At 47.0% G+C, this 14,314-nt stretch overlaps 1 protein-coding gene across 10 annotated transcripts in view; it reads right to left on the bottom strand.

The window, feature by feature from the left end:
• The window catches only part of LOC115653112 (purpurin), a 104,738-nt gene extending 90,905 nt beyond the window's left edge, over positions 1-13,833 (bottom strand). For 2 of the 10 annotated variants that reach the window (XM_030565849.1, XM_030565852.1), the window contains exon 1: positions 5,055-6,943. In XM_030565849.1, the coding sequence (XP_030421709.1) occupies positions 5,055-5,230 (176 nt within the window). In that variant the 5' untranslated portion in view covers positions 5,231-6,943. Of the gene's footprint in view, positions 1-1,461; positions 1,528-2,691; positions 3,943-5,054; positions 6,946-6,968; positions 10,819-13,194; positions 13,369-13,656 lie in introns of those variants that run through there. The other 8 variants (XM_030565858.1, XM_030565856.1, XM_030565853.1 and 5 more) reach the window with 8 other exon arrangements.
• Between the last annotated feature and the right edge of the window lie 481 nt (positions 13,834-14,314).

Here is a 14,314-nt window from a genome sequence, read left to right as displayed (position 1 = left end):
ATGGGAGATTTAAGGAGTAACACACACAGCTTGTTGAAATGCCAGCTCCCTGAATCCATTTCAGGGGCTCACTACATAGCTTTGCTTTTGAAGCGTATCTGCAAAGAAAGGTTAGATGTGGGTCTTTGGTACCCTAGAAAGATCTTTTTTCTTGAGCTGTATGATATGTACTTGTCCCTGGTTCCATGTCTGAGATGTGGGTAGTAACCTTCCTCAGCTTCAAGTGAAGAGGCAGAGAGCCTTGATCTCTTTTAAAGTCATCTTCTCCTCCAAGTTCAAGAATTCACCTTGCAAGTTGATTTGCATTACACTGAGGCCCACAAGCCACAATCATTTACTGGAGTCCCACTGCACTAAGTACTGTGCAAATTCATAGCACGCGTGCTCGTGAACCAGAGAGCTTGCAATTTAGCGTAAGACAACCTGTGTGAGGTGGATGTAACCAAACAAGTGGCAGGAGTAGAAGAGCACAGAACACAAGGATGCAGAGAAGAGTAATATTGATTTACACGGGTACAGACTGGTTATTCGCATTATCATAGGGCTAGCTGAGCTGCTGTCCCCTCCATGGGTCTGAATACATTCCAACAGGCAACAAGCATCAAGATTTCACCCCTCACATAATTCCACCAAGAGAGTCTCCCATTCAGACCTCTGCGGACCCACCATGATTACTTCAGCAAGTCCTACTTAGATTCAGTATCTGTAGTTCTGCCCTTCAGGAACTGTGACTAGTGGTATTTACAGGAGTGTTCATGCAGCCTTTTCAAAACACAAGATTTTGTGTTCATAGTATAAGAGAAGAAGGATTTTAGAAGTTAAAGCCTCTATATGCAGATTATGTACCTAGAGCTTCCCATTGCCCAACGTTAGCTAGGAAGGCCCATCTTCTTCAGAGGCCTGGCCTACACCTAAAAACTAAGTTGACCTAGCTACAGTGCTCAGGGCTGTGAAAAGTTTCCGCACACTAAGACATAGTTAGGTCAACCACTGGAAACACAGCTAGATCGATGGAAGAATTATTTTGTCCACCTGGCTACCACCTCTCAGAGAGGTGGATTAACTCCAGTGACAGAAAAATCCCTTCCAACGACGTAGGAAGTATCTACACTACAGTGCTACAGAGGCACAGCTGCAGCGCTGGAGCTGTGCCACTGTAGCGTAGACATACCCTACATCTTGATGTTGCTGGACCGAGGCAATAGGCTCTTTTCAATAAATAGTCCAGTCATTAAGAAGATACCGACTCCACAGTGTTTTACCCAGAGGCATCTCATCTCTAGTCATTGTTTTGTTTCCTGCTTGTTGTTTTTCCCTAGAGATGCCTTTTGACTTAATTCTTAAGAGACAGAAAGCATTGCTATAGCAACCAGACAATTATTCATCAAATACAGAGCAGACCCACATCTTTCACAGCACTATTAGCTTCTAGCTATCATCAACAGCTAGAACAAAACTCACTTTGTGTGGCCAGAACCTGATTAACTGAATGAGGACGTCTCTAATGTGATACCCTCTTTGGCATTCCTGTAGGGTGAAAAAACATGGTCCACACCAATTTAGCAAGATTAATCCATTTAGGACAATTTCTGTATTTTGTGCTTTAATTAAGATGACAAGTGCATAAGTAAAACAGATGAAGTAGGAAAGAACAGCGATCAGTTACCCGTCCTGGGGTACAGATGGGCTGTTTCTCTCATCACCAAATCTATACTGGTTTGATATTTTGTGGGGGGGTGGGGGAGGAAATCCTGCATTGCTCTGATTATTTTTAACAGTTCAAAACCTTTCCTACCTTTTTCCCCTCCATGACCCATAGATTCGTGCATGCCCACGTCTCGCCACTCATTCCCGTTGTCCATGTTTGATACATTTCATGCTATGTACATACTGCATTTTTACACCAAAGCATATCATATCAATCACATGCAAATCATTCGCAACAGCATCTCACCCTAGTCAAACGTTTCTTGTTTTTCTCAACATCGACCTTTGCATCTTGTTCTTATCCCTGACATTTTGGGCGTGAGGCACTTGGTCCTTCTCGAGCATCCTGGCATTTGATAGTTAGCAAACACCTGTTTCCCTTAGCTGTTAGTTAAGACACACTCTAACAGTTTAGGACATTTGTTCTAACAGGAAATTATGCTAAACATTAGCCAACTACATTTTCCACTCTTATTAAAGGTTACACAGGGGGGTTGGTTCACTGAACGATAGGCCTTAACTTAGCCATAGGACCTTTGTCTTAATGGCAAACAGGTTCAGGCCATGTCTTAATATACGTAATTAGTATGACCTCCAGCATGCCAGTCAGCCACCAGGTCTTTCAGGATAAAAAAGGATCATTAAGACTTGAACAGGTATTGTTCAAATCCATGACAATGGCCAGTGTTCAGGAAGAGCCTTCACAACCGCATTCCTGTGTGTGCCAATAGCAATTCTATCAGCAAGAGAGGCACGGAGATGCACAGTTGCATGTGACTTTTCCTAATGATCTGGCCTATTGTGTCCTGATGGAGCTCTGTGTCAATGAGTGATGCACTGTCACTCCTTTATTCATTATTTCATTATATGGGGATGAGTAGGGTGTTAAGTTGCTGTCACTTCCCAACTACTCCTTTATGATAGGCTGGGCCTGTCTGGGATCCCACTCAAACCAATATACTGGGTCACGACAATGGTACTCACATCCGGTTCCTCCCAACGTTCATGCAGCAAATCTAAAATCCCTAGAGGCTGACGGCCATACAATAGTTCAAAGGGAGAGAATCCTGTAAAGGCCTATGGGACCTCCTTTATGATGAATAAGAACAATAGAAGCAGTTCATCCCAGTGCTTGGGGTCAGATCTGATGAAGTGCTTCAGCATTTCTTGTAGGGTTTTATTAAATCTCTCTCTCAAACCTTTTGTCTGTGGACAGTATACAGAAGTTCTCAAGAATTTAACCTTCAAAACGGTACACAACTCCTTCATCTCCCACAAGGCAAATATCTTGTGAGGGAACCCTGAGAACAAAAAAGTTTCATAAGTTCTGGTGTAATTGCACTTATCTTTGCCATGCCAAGGGGATCAGCCTCCTGCTACCAGGTCATGTAGTCAATGACCACCAAGTTGTACTGGTATATGGAGGCACTCTGCTCTAAGGGTCTGACCACGTCCATCCCTATTCTTTCAAAGGGGATCACAAATCAGTGGCAAAGGAATGAGGAGAGCTTTTGGGGCACCCTTGGTGGTGAACAGTTGGCATTCCAGCCAGGAGGAACAATATTCCCTCACTTCCTGGTGGATTTGAGGCCAATAGATGCAAGCCAGTACGCACAACAGCATCTTCTCCTGGCCCAAATGGCAAGCACAAGAGATAACATGTGTGAGTTGCATCACTGGTTGATGGCAGATTTGCCTGGCACTAGTAGGTGTGGCCTTATCATCTCAGACTGTTGGTTTAACTCCATGTGGTACAAATGCTCCATAACCACCAGAAAATGGCAATATTGCTTCAGGCGCTAATGTTCTGTCACTTCTTTACTTATGGAGATCAGTTGCTCATAACTGCAGCTTAACCTGGGATCATCCCTTTGTTCTGAGCAAAAATTTTCCAGCTTGCAGTAGGGCCCTAAGTCTGGGGTCGGGGGGATCTCTTTTCCTTCTCCACCTCTGACCTTGGTTAGGGGTGTTCTTGAACTCTCCTTCCCTGGGTTTCCTGGTTCTTCTAAGTCATGTTAGGCCCGCATCTTCTATTAAAAGGCTAGTCTAGTCATTATTATTGGGTATGCCAATTCTCCAGCCCCTGTGTGCATCCACTGTCAGTTGTAGCTGCCAGCTGGGGTAGGCCACGGGATAGAATGAGTTACAACTAGCAAGAAATGTTCGAGACAACAAAAGGGGGTTCTCATAGACTCATAGACTTACAGGTCAGAAGGAACCATTGTGATCATCTAGTCTGACCTCCTGTACAATGCAGGCCACAGAATCTCACCCACCCACTCCTGTAACAAATCCCTAACCCATGTCTGAGTTATTGAAGTCCTCAAATCGTGGTTTGAAGACCTCAAGCTGCAGAGAATCCTACAGCAAGTGACCCGTGCCCCATGCTGCAGAGAAAGGCGAAAAGCCTCCAGGGCGTCTGCCAATCTGCCCTAGAGGAAAATTCCTTCCCGACTCCAAATATGGCAATCAGTTAAACCCTGAGCATGTGGGCAAGACTCACCAGTCAGCACCCAGGAAAGAATTCTCTGTAGTAACTCAGATCCCACCACATTTAACATCCCATCACAGATCACTGGGCATACTTACCTGCTGATAATCAAAGATCAGTTGCCAAATTAATTGCCAAAATTAGGCTATCCCATCGTACCATCCCCTCCATAAATTTATCAATCTTAGTCTTAAAGCCAGATATGTCTTTTACCCCCACTACTCCCCTTGGAAGGCTGTTCCAGAACTTCACTCTTCTAATGGTTAGAAACCTTCATCTAATTTCAAGTCTAAACTTCCTAGTGTCCAGTTTATATCCATTTGTTCTTGTGTCCACATTGGTACTAAGCTTAAATAATTCTTCTCCCTTCCTAACATTTATCCCTCTGATATATTTATAAAGAGTAATCATATCCCCCCTCAACCTTCTTTTGGTTAGGCTAAACAAGCCAAGCTCTTTCTACAACTATGTCAGGTTAAAAAAAGATAGATCGGGGACAGTGTGGGTCCACAACTCAATGGAGAGGGTAACAGAAGATGGGCTGCTATGCAAGAGCTGGTGCCAATGGGGCATGTTTCTGACCTAAATCACTGGCAATGTTTCTCTTAATTAATACTAAATAGTCTAGAATAGCAGTTTTCACTTGCCTGTAGACCTTGGCCTGTTCTCGGCCTAGGTTGCAATAGGTCAACTGTGCCTGTCCCATCAAACACGGTGCCAATACCGAAGCCCAGAGTTCAGGGGTAGGAGGGTACTGAGAGGCTAGTGCTACCCTCTCAAAGGTGGTAAAAAATGCCTCAGGGTCATCACCTGATCCCATCTTGCTTAACTTCACTGGGGCCTGCGGGAGGGTTACCTGTGTGGAGAGGGACCCTGCTGGGGGCCCCGTGGGAGCAAGACTAACATTAATTGTTGAACCAGGTCCTTCTGTGACATTTTCTGACAGGTTAGCGTCTCTCTCAACAGCTGTTGTGCTGGGACGTTTGCATCTGCTGCTGTGTAGTCCACTGCGGCAGCAGCTGCTCCAACCATGGACACCAGAGCTGTGACTTCATCTCACTTAGAGCCCCTGCATTTCTATTCTCTATGTAGTGGGTTTTTTTTTTTTTAAAGAATACCCTTCTAACTAGCGTGGCACTCTAATAGCCGCACTCTGTACTGTTTTTGTGATAGGCTGGGCCTGTCTCTGGGGTCACACTCAGGCAATTTCACAGTCTCATCTCCTTCCAAGTTCTCTCCTGCTTGAGAGCTTTACTCCAGCCTGTTTGGATTCTCTGCTGTGCCTCCTGCTCTGGATGTTCAGTCCTGGAGTTTCCTTCTGAGAGGCCTGCTTTGTATATGGTGGGCTGGCACAACAGGACCTCAGGTCAGAGTTCACCTTCAAGCTCTACCCCATGGTGCTCAGCTTCTCCTGGGTCTCGTAGCTCTTGGGGGGGTGGGGGTGAGAGAGCTTGGTGACTGTTTCCCTCTTACCAGCCACTGCTGGGGCACAGCAGATTTCCTCCTGCTTGCCACCCCTTTCTGTGAAAGGTCTTCCAGCCAGTGAAATCTCTGCAGCTGTGCCTATTTGGTAGCAGTTGAGCGCAGAGGAGTTGGTTGGCCTTCTTCTGAGTCGGATGGGGTGTGCCCCACCACACCCCCATTAGCAACTTTTATCCATCCCCAGGCTGGAGGAAGGCAAGCAGCTATCCCAGACACTTAGCACGTGAACATCTTTTGGAGATGCAACACTAAGGCTATGTCTACACTCCCCCTCTGTTGGCAACACTTCTGTCACTCAGCGACATAGTTACGCCGACATAAGTACCTGTGTGCACAGCTCTACGCTGGCTGATGCCGCTGCGGGGGTGGGTTTTTAATGCTGTCAGGAGAGCTCTCTCTCATCGGCAGAGATTGTTTTCCCCAGATGTGCCGCTGCAGCCCTGGATGTGTAGATATGCCCTTAACCTTATATGCCCTGGTAATTCCCTTGAGTTCCAGTGTAGGCAATCGTCATTAATTTACATGGATGGGTGTTACTGACTTGGTGCTTGACTTGGCGACCTTAATAATCCTAATGCTGTTGGGGAGGGGGGGAGTGTGTGTGTGTGTATAGCATTGGTGTTAAAATACATGCAACGATAAGCACCTCAGATAACAGATGTGTTAGTATCTGGTGATTTCCAGTTGACTCAGATGCAAATAGCAAGTTAGGTTATGGAGATTGGAACTATCAACCCCTAGATCTAAGTTGCCATAAAGCAATAGGGCTGGCATGAATGCTGCTTGATTTGCAGTAACAGCGCTCAGTTGCTTTCAAACCCGGGCAGCTGCTTTCAAATTCTATCAGAGTAGTTAGCAATTAGCAGATTGACTCAGACAGGCGTGGTTGTTTCGTGAGCCCAATTTCCTCTATGGCTTCTTCCAGCCGAAGCCACGCTTCGAGCCCTTGGCAGTGCCGTGAAGGAGTGTGTAGCAGTGCAGTACGGATGCAACAAAGAAATGGCAGCTTGTACAAAAGGCAACAGGAGCAATGCACCCATTAGAAGGAAGGCACAGGATGCATCACTCTAGTGTGCCATACCATCTATTGGCTTCCACTGCCAGGCCTGCAACAGAACCCTCAAGGTTCTCCACCGACATCCAGCCCCATGACCTGGTCTTGCACTTCCTCACACCTTGACTTGGCAGTGTTTTTACACGCTTTGTACAAGAGGAAGTGACAACACAAAGTGCAGCGTGCAGGGGAGAAACAAAACAAAACTGGCTTGTCAGGGGATGCTCCACTCACCACTTGTCTGGCACCTCCTCCTGGTCACTCTGGGTATTAGCTCCGTGAGGTCAATGCCCCTTCTCACAGTTGCATGCTGCCACTGCATCTTTCTGGTCTGCAGCCCCTCTGTCACTCCAGGAACTGCAGCATTCTCTCCATGACTCAGCCCTCTGGCCCGGGCACTCAGCGTTCCCCACTTCTGGGGTATATCAAAGTCTTTCCCCCAGTAGTCCTAGGCAGTCTTCCCATTCGCTGCCTCAGGTGCCACTCCTTCAGTGGTTGGTAGGGGAGCCAGGCCCGCCCTCTACTCTGGATTCCAGTCCAGGGACCCTCAACCCAGCAGTGCTGGGCTTTACTCTCCCAGCCCTCACTGCTATTTCCCTGGACTGCTTCCTCCCACACCGGGTTCCTCCACCCCTTTCCCTGGGCGCACCAGCTCCAAACCCTCCTCCCTTTCCCCAGGGAGTGACTGTCCCTTCCCAGCAGCTGCTCCTATCTGTTCCCAGCTTCCTGGCTTTATAGACCCTTCCTGTTCCTCCCTGAGTGAACCTGCTTGCCATCAATTACCTGCTCCCTGGCTCTTCCTCCAGGTACATCCTGTGGAGTCAACCTACCTAGCAACCTTAACTCCATCCACTCCTGCGTGGAGTGGACACCCCACCACAACGCCTTACATTTTTTCATGACCCATTGTAACAGTTGCGCTCCTCTGGGCAAGGCAGCCAGCAGTGCCCTGGGTGAAGCACTCTGCAATGAAAAATGAGGCACTCCCAGCAGAGGGACTCCAATGGAGAGACGTGAAGACCAAGCCTGGGTGAGTTCAGAGCACATTTCAAGATGCACCTTTTTGCAGAAGCCTGCCCGGTACCCAGAAGCAAGCAGTTGTTTACAACATAGTAGTGAGAGCTCCTATGGCTGGGAGATAGTGATGCTATTTTGATTTTGGCCCTGAGCACTGTGATAAGCGTCCTAGAAATATCTACTCCAGACAGACACTGCACCCCTTTCGCCAGGATGTTAGCTGTTTCCTAGAGCTTGGTCCTACACAAACTATCCCTTCAACTTCATACCTCTAAGCATTTGCCTTCCTGATTTCAGCCTGAAAGCCACCTACCCTGGCACCCATTTTACCACCATGTATGTGTTTGGTAGTAGCCTGTATTGTATGCAGAGCTGGTAGTGATGCCTATAGATAAGGTTGCCCGACACTTCCCATGATAAAGACCTTGTTTCAAGTGGCTTTTATCTTTGAAAGCTTCATCCTGAGGCAGGCCCTCCGCATGGGAATTTTCAGCCCAAACAGGTAAAGTTGTGTGGAAAAAGTCACCTAAAACAGTGTAGCCATTTCAGAGAACATTAGGGAAAAATGTGATTTGCCCAGGATATAAAGCATTTTGCACCCATTACACCTAGTGTCAGGGATGTGCTTTCTGCTGATCCTGTAAAAATTCACTCAGACTGAATTCAGTTAAGCCTCTGAGAACTTGCAGTTTGCACGTGCTCAGTGGAGGTTTGAGTGTGGCAACTAAATTCTCCGAAGTTCCATCTGCATTGTGCATGCTCCATCTCGAGGGGACAGAGGCTGAAAAGGACTGTTCCTCAATCTGCTGCCAGGTCCTGAAACTGAGAGCACCGTCGCTTTTCTTCCTCTCAATGCTCCTGCTGCTAGCAACCAGGCAGGGTGTGGGAGAAGGAGGAAGCTGCCTGACTTGAATACAGAACAGTGAGGAGCAGGGAATGGTGGTAAAAGGGCATGGGGCAGATGGGTCCATAACCACTAGAGAACACTCCCCTCCACAATCTGGTCTAGAACCCAGGATTCCAAGTCTCAACCTTCTTTTGCTGTCTATGAAATAGCTGTGAGATCTACTGAAAGCAGAGTTCCCATCCCACTCTACTGGCAGGACATGGATAACAGCCTGCTATTGCTGCAAGTTACTCAGATCAAGTGGTGCTGGTCTGGGCTGTGGCTAGAGCTATCTATAATTGTGCTGGTGACCCATGGGGAGGTTAGTATAGTCCACATGCTGGAATTTCCTTTTAAAAATGCTAGCAAATTATACACACACACGCTCCCTCCCCCCAACAGCATTAGGATTATTAAAGTCGCCAAGTCAAGCACTCAGGAATTAGGAAGTACCAGAATTTACTTCTGCAATCTTAATTCAACCCCTTTGCCTATATATCCATTATGATACCGTCTTTAATTACATCATCAAGTACTATTCCCCACCCTGCCACAGGATTTCCTGCCTCATTTGTTGCATACAGTAGGTGGCTAGTGAGTGAGGCCAGAGACTGCAAGAAGAAGGGAGGGTCTCACGGTTAAGCCAATTTAAATCCAGCCTGGAGAACTTGATTCTCTCTGCTTCTGCCACAGAGTTCCTAGGTGATGCTGGGCAAGTCACTTAAAGTGCTCCTCCTTTTCCCAAGGACCCAGTTTGGGGTCTGATTTGCTGTAAGACTGAACACTCAACTGCCCCTGTGGTCCAAGGGGTTGGAGGTCTACTCTGCACACGCAGAGTGCTAGAAAACGCTATGTCCTATAAAAAGGAACAAGTCAGGCCCCTGGCTTCTCAAGCTGAGCACTTCTCAAGCTGGGCTTACTGTCTCTGCCTCAGTTCCCTGTATGTATAATGGGGGTAACAGTATAGCCAACCTCAAGGGATCAAAAATCATGAGTTGGACCTCCCCCGAAACATACCTTTTTTATCTGCCTTTTGCTGGTTAACTCTCCTCTGCCCACCTTCACTATTTGAATGACAATTAGTGTTGCCCACTCACCTGAATTTACTGGGCAAAGCTATTTAAGCCCCTGATGCAAGTATTCTCGACCCCAGATCAGCAATTAATTTTGTCCCCCAATCTCCAAAATAATCCAGTCCCCCACCCTCACCTCTGCTCCTCCTGGAGCTCTTCACCCACCTCTCCCAGGGCTAGGGGGGATGCAGCAGGGTCCCCTCCCCCACTTCCATGCTGGGATGGGCATCTCCCAGGGCTCCCCCCGCCCCTTTGCAACACTTAGCCTAAAAGGGGGCAGGAGAGGAGCCAGCCCATTACTCATAGGAAGGTAGGGGAAGAGGGGGCGGAGCACCCGAGCAGCTGATTCTTTCCATTCACACCCCCATCCCTCTTGAGAGGGCTTTTGTCTGAGGGAGATGGGCAGGGGCAGAGGGGGGATGGAGACAGAGTTCTTCCTACAGAAGCTCTGATCTGTTGCTCTGCCCCAGGAGGAGGCAGGCAAATGAGGCAGGCAGCCAATCCAGGAGGTCCCCCCCACACACATACACTTAAGGCTCATATTTACTTGTGGGCTGGTGCTTTGCCCAGAGATACAGGCTTCTCACCCCAGCCAAAATTCTATCACTCGTGAAAGAAGGTTGCAAGAATTGGCAATGTTGGGATAAAGCCACCTCACAGGGGCATTGTGACGATAGTGCTTCCTAGTGAATTTAAGAGGTTTTGTGATGAGCAGCAAAGACGAGGCCAGGGGAAATGAGCAATTCAACACTCTGTGCAGGATTTGGATGCTGTACAGTAAATATTGCATGGGCGGCCACACTGAATGAAGATAAAAATAGTGAATAGGTACCCCTTCAGTGAGCCCATGAGCATCCTGTGCACTGAATGAGGCAGGGGGCCTGTAGGGAGAAATATTGTCTCATGCTGCATATTCACAAAGGGGACAAGTTAAACTTGCATGGGCAATGTCAGTTCTGGCTCTCCTTAGCTTGACTTTGCAGCCATAATGTTCTTTTCATGTCGTTTTTTAGATAACGGTTCCCCTGCACTTTTTCTGGCCCAGATCAGTACTTTCAGGAGGAGATGGCACCTGTTTCAACCAATGTTTCTGGTTCCCCTTCTCATTTTTTAACTTGGTTGCATATTTACCTTTCTGAATAATTTCAGTTGGAGAGTTGAGGTCTGTGTAGCTAAGAGCACTTGAGATAGCCAGGTGAAAGAGCAGCATGCTCTTCCTGTCAGACTTGCAGATATTACCACACGTGGGCCATTCCACTGTAATCATTGAAAACAAGCAGCATCCCTGCCAAAATTAAGAGCTTGTGGCCACCTACTGCTGATGTGAGGAGGAACCTTCAAACCACTCTCGCTCAGAGAAGATGTCTCTTACTTGGGCATAGCGTACCTATGAGGATTTTGATACTAATTGGTCAAAGGTGTGCTCTTAAGCTGCAACATGTCAGCTCATTCAGCCATTGGGCATTAGGAAGACATTTGCTATTAGTGAATGGAGCAGCAAGTAGGAAGTTGTTAAGGTGATTACAGCCTTTAGACTTGGAGAACTGTAGTTGTACGGCTCAGTGAAAAGAAGACAGAAATCAATAGCAGACACTTCAGTACTGCCAGAATCAGAAATGGAAGTTTACGTAATTTTTTTGCTCAAGTGCCATAGAGCAGGGCTTGGAGGGCTAGCCTCGTGAGTACAAGTTACCATTGATAGAAACAAATCTGAATAAGGTATATTCCAAACAAAACTGAGCCTTCGGTCAGATTCTCTGCTGAGGTAACTCTGTTGAAATCAGATGTATTATGCCAAGACATTTCGGCTTACTATAGTGTTGACCTGATCAACAACTCCTCCAAGCACTATTCTGCTTGTCACAGCAAGAGGTGGATTCCTCAGCCAATGCCGTGACTGCCTCATGGCAGAACACATTGGACCCTGCATACGACTGAACAATATGGTTGCAGTGATGAAGCTGTATAGCCTGGGTTGGGAGGTGCACTAGTCCATGAGGGTCTCTTCAGAAGAGATCCACCGTATGGAAAGTTTCTGGCCACTGGGTGCATAACAGATAATATAATGTCCACAGTAGCCAAGCTGTCATCTAAAATACTCCAACTCCTCAGAGAAATCTCGCCAGCAATAATCTGTGGTGAAAAAAAAGCTTCCCAAAAGAGCTATTTCCTGCATTGTCCTCCAAACATCAATGAACATGGGGTCTGGAAGTCCTACAGTTAAGGACCTTCCACTGGAAACTTACTTTTTCCAGGTTTTTAGCATCCACAAGTGGGGACTGTCACAGCTAAGAGTCCTCAGCTGATCTCTGCAATTGGGATGTTGGAATGAGAGTCACCTTGACACCTTCAGCAAGTTGCACTCAGGATGGCTGCATTCTTTGTGAGTTGCAGAAGCAATGCTAGAGAGCCTAATACTGCAGGACTCAGAAACTTTGAGTGAAAGTTCCTTAGCAAATGAGATTAAGACAGGATCTCAAGAGATTTATGTTATCGCGCCATCTAAAGGTTCTGATGAGGAAATGGAGGGAACATCAGCCTATAGGGTATTGTCTGAGGCCGCTGAATGAAGAACCTAACTTTTAATGACTGATCCTCCATTTAAAATAACAAAAAATGCAGAAGGCTACAAAAGTAAATTAGGAGATGCCAAAGTCAGGAGGTGTAAGATTGTCAGGGCACAGCAAGGATAGAATTCCACTGAATATGCACAGGTCCACACAAGACATGAGAACCTAGCAGTATTATGCTTGGATAAGGCAAGTTGTATGATTTACCAAGTAACAGTAGTGGATAAGCTGCAGTTCTGTTATGTCAATATAGCTAGCGTATGACTGAGCTGGAGGTGCCAGTGCAGCATAGTTTGAAGATTATGCCTAATCAGGTTCGTCATTTCTTGCCTCAATCTCTTGGTTAAGAAAAGGACAGGGAAGGTGCTGATCCCGTGAAAGCGGGGGACGCAAAAGTACCCTCAGAGCTGGCAGAGGTTGGAGCAAGTACCTGCCATGAACCTTCCTGTAGAAAGGGTGGGGATTTGTAGCTTCTCTTGGACCAAGGTCTATAAAGTGACCTGAAAATGCATCTCACTGTGGCATTACCTGCATTGTCATCTTGCAATGCAACAAGTTTGCCTTGGCAGGGGACAATCTTTTAAAAGTGGCTGTGTTAGAACTGGAGGGATTTAGTTCTCTGAGCCAGTGGGGCTATTATTCCCAGGCATTTCACTTTGTGATCCCCCACATGTGCACAAGTAAACCTCCAAAATAGCTCAAGCACCTTCCATTGTTATCTCATGGCACATTCATGGGGGACCAGCTAGCCAGACCATAATTATGGCTGCTCAGTTGAAATTCATTTTTAAGGCACGTAAAGTCTAATCAGATCTGTTCAAAAATTGCTGTGCCAGTTGAGGTCCCGGGCTAGAGTTTGCAATAGAAATTTGACATTTTCTCAAGAGGGTCTCTGTAGCAGATCAAGCACTTACCGCCACGGCACCTCCTGCTGGTCATCTGGGAATTAGCTCAAATCCAGCTCTCGGAGCACCTCCCGCTGGCCAGTGTCTCTCCTGGCTCAAGCCCCCCATGTCCTTCCCAGACCCCAGTGCCCTTTACTTTGGGGTTCTGCCCACAGCAGTACCCCCACACTCAGTCTCCCCTTCCAGGGGAACCCCCAACCCCTTATTCCCACCTTGCCTCAGTGGCTACTGCCAGTCATCATCTAGCCCCTGCTCACTGGGGCAGACTGCAGTCTGTAATGGCCACTCATCCCTGGCAAGGACATTGGACCAGCTGCCTCTGCCTATCCTAGAGTGAGCAGATAGCAAGTGTGAAAAATTGGGACTGGGGTGGGGGGTAATAGGTGTCTATATAAGAAAAAGCTCCAAATATCAGGACTGTCCCTATAAAATCAAGACATCTGGTCACCCTAGCCTATCCCCAGGCTGTACCTCTGCAGCCCCAGTACCTCCTTAGGCCTTAACAAGTCCTCAGCCTGAGAAATTGCCAGGCTGGAGCTCCCCAGGTCCTCTTGCCCTTCCCCAGCACAGCTCTGCTTCCAGTACCCTGTGCACCAAGGCAGCTAAGCCCTTCCCACTCCAATGCTGGAGTGAGACTGACACAGCACCTCCCTTAACTCTCATATCAGGGCCAGCTGTGGTCTGACTGGGTGTGGCCATAGCTCTGGCTGCCTCTCCAGTCAGCCTACCTTTTCCCCTAGGAGTGGGGTAACTGTCCCCCTACAGTCTCACATTACAGGCCCCATCCTCCAAGAGATCAGTTTATAAAATTTCGGTTTAATGCTTTTATGCGGACACCGGCGTTCTCACACGTATCTGGCTGCATATGTCCTGGATTCTAACATTAGAATTTCTTCAATTTGTTTCCTGCAAGGACATGAGAAGCACTTGCAAGTAGAGCTAAGTGAATAAATGATTTTTTTTGTTCAGGGGCAAAATCAAAAAGAAAAATCTGAAAAACATTCAGTTTGGTTTGGGTTTTTTCATTTCTTGCCAAAAACTTTTAAATTAAAAAAAAAATGGAGATGGCCAAAACAAAATATGGACTTTTTAAATGTTTTCCTCTGTTTTTTTTCAGCAAAATTTTACC

Source organism: Gopherus evgoodei, chromosome 6 (assembly GCF_007399415.2).
Source record: "Gopherus evgoodei ecotype Sinaloan lineage chromosome 6, rGopEvg1_v1.p, whole genome shotgun sequence".
Lineage (NCBI taxonomy): Eukaryota > Metazoa > Chordata > Testudines > Testudinidae > Gopherus > Gopherus evgoodei.
The sequence above is the reverse complement of the archived record's forward strand: the minus strand, read 5'-3'. Positions and strand labels throughout refer to the sequence as shown.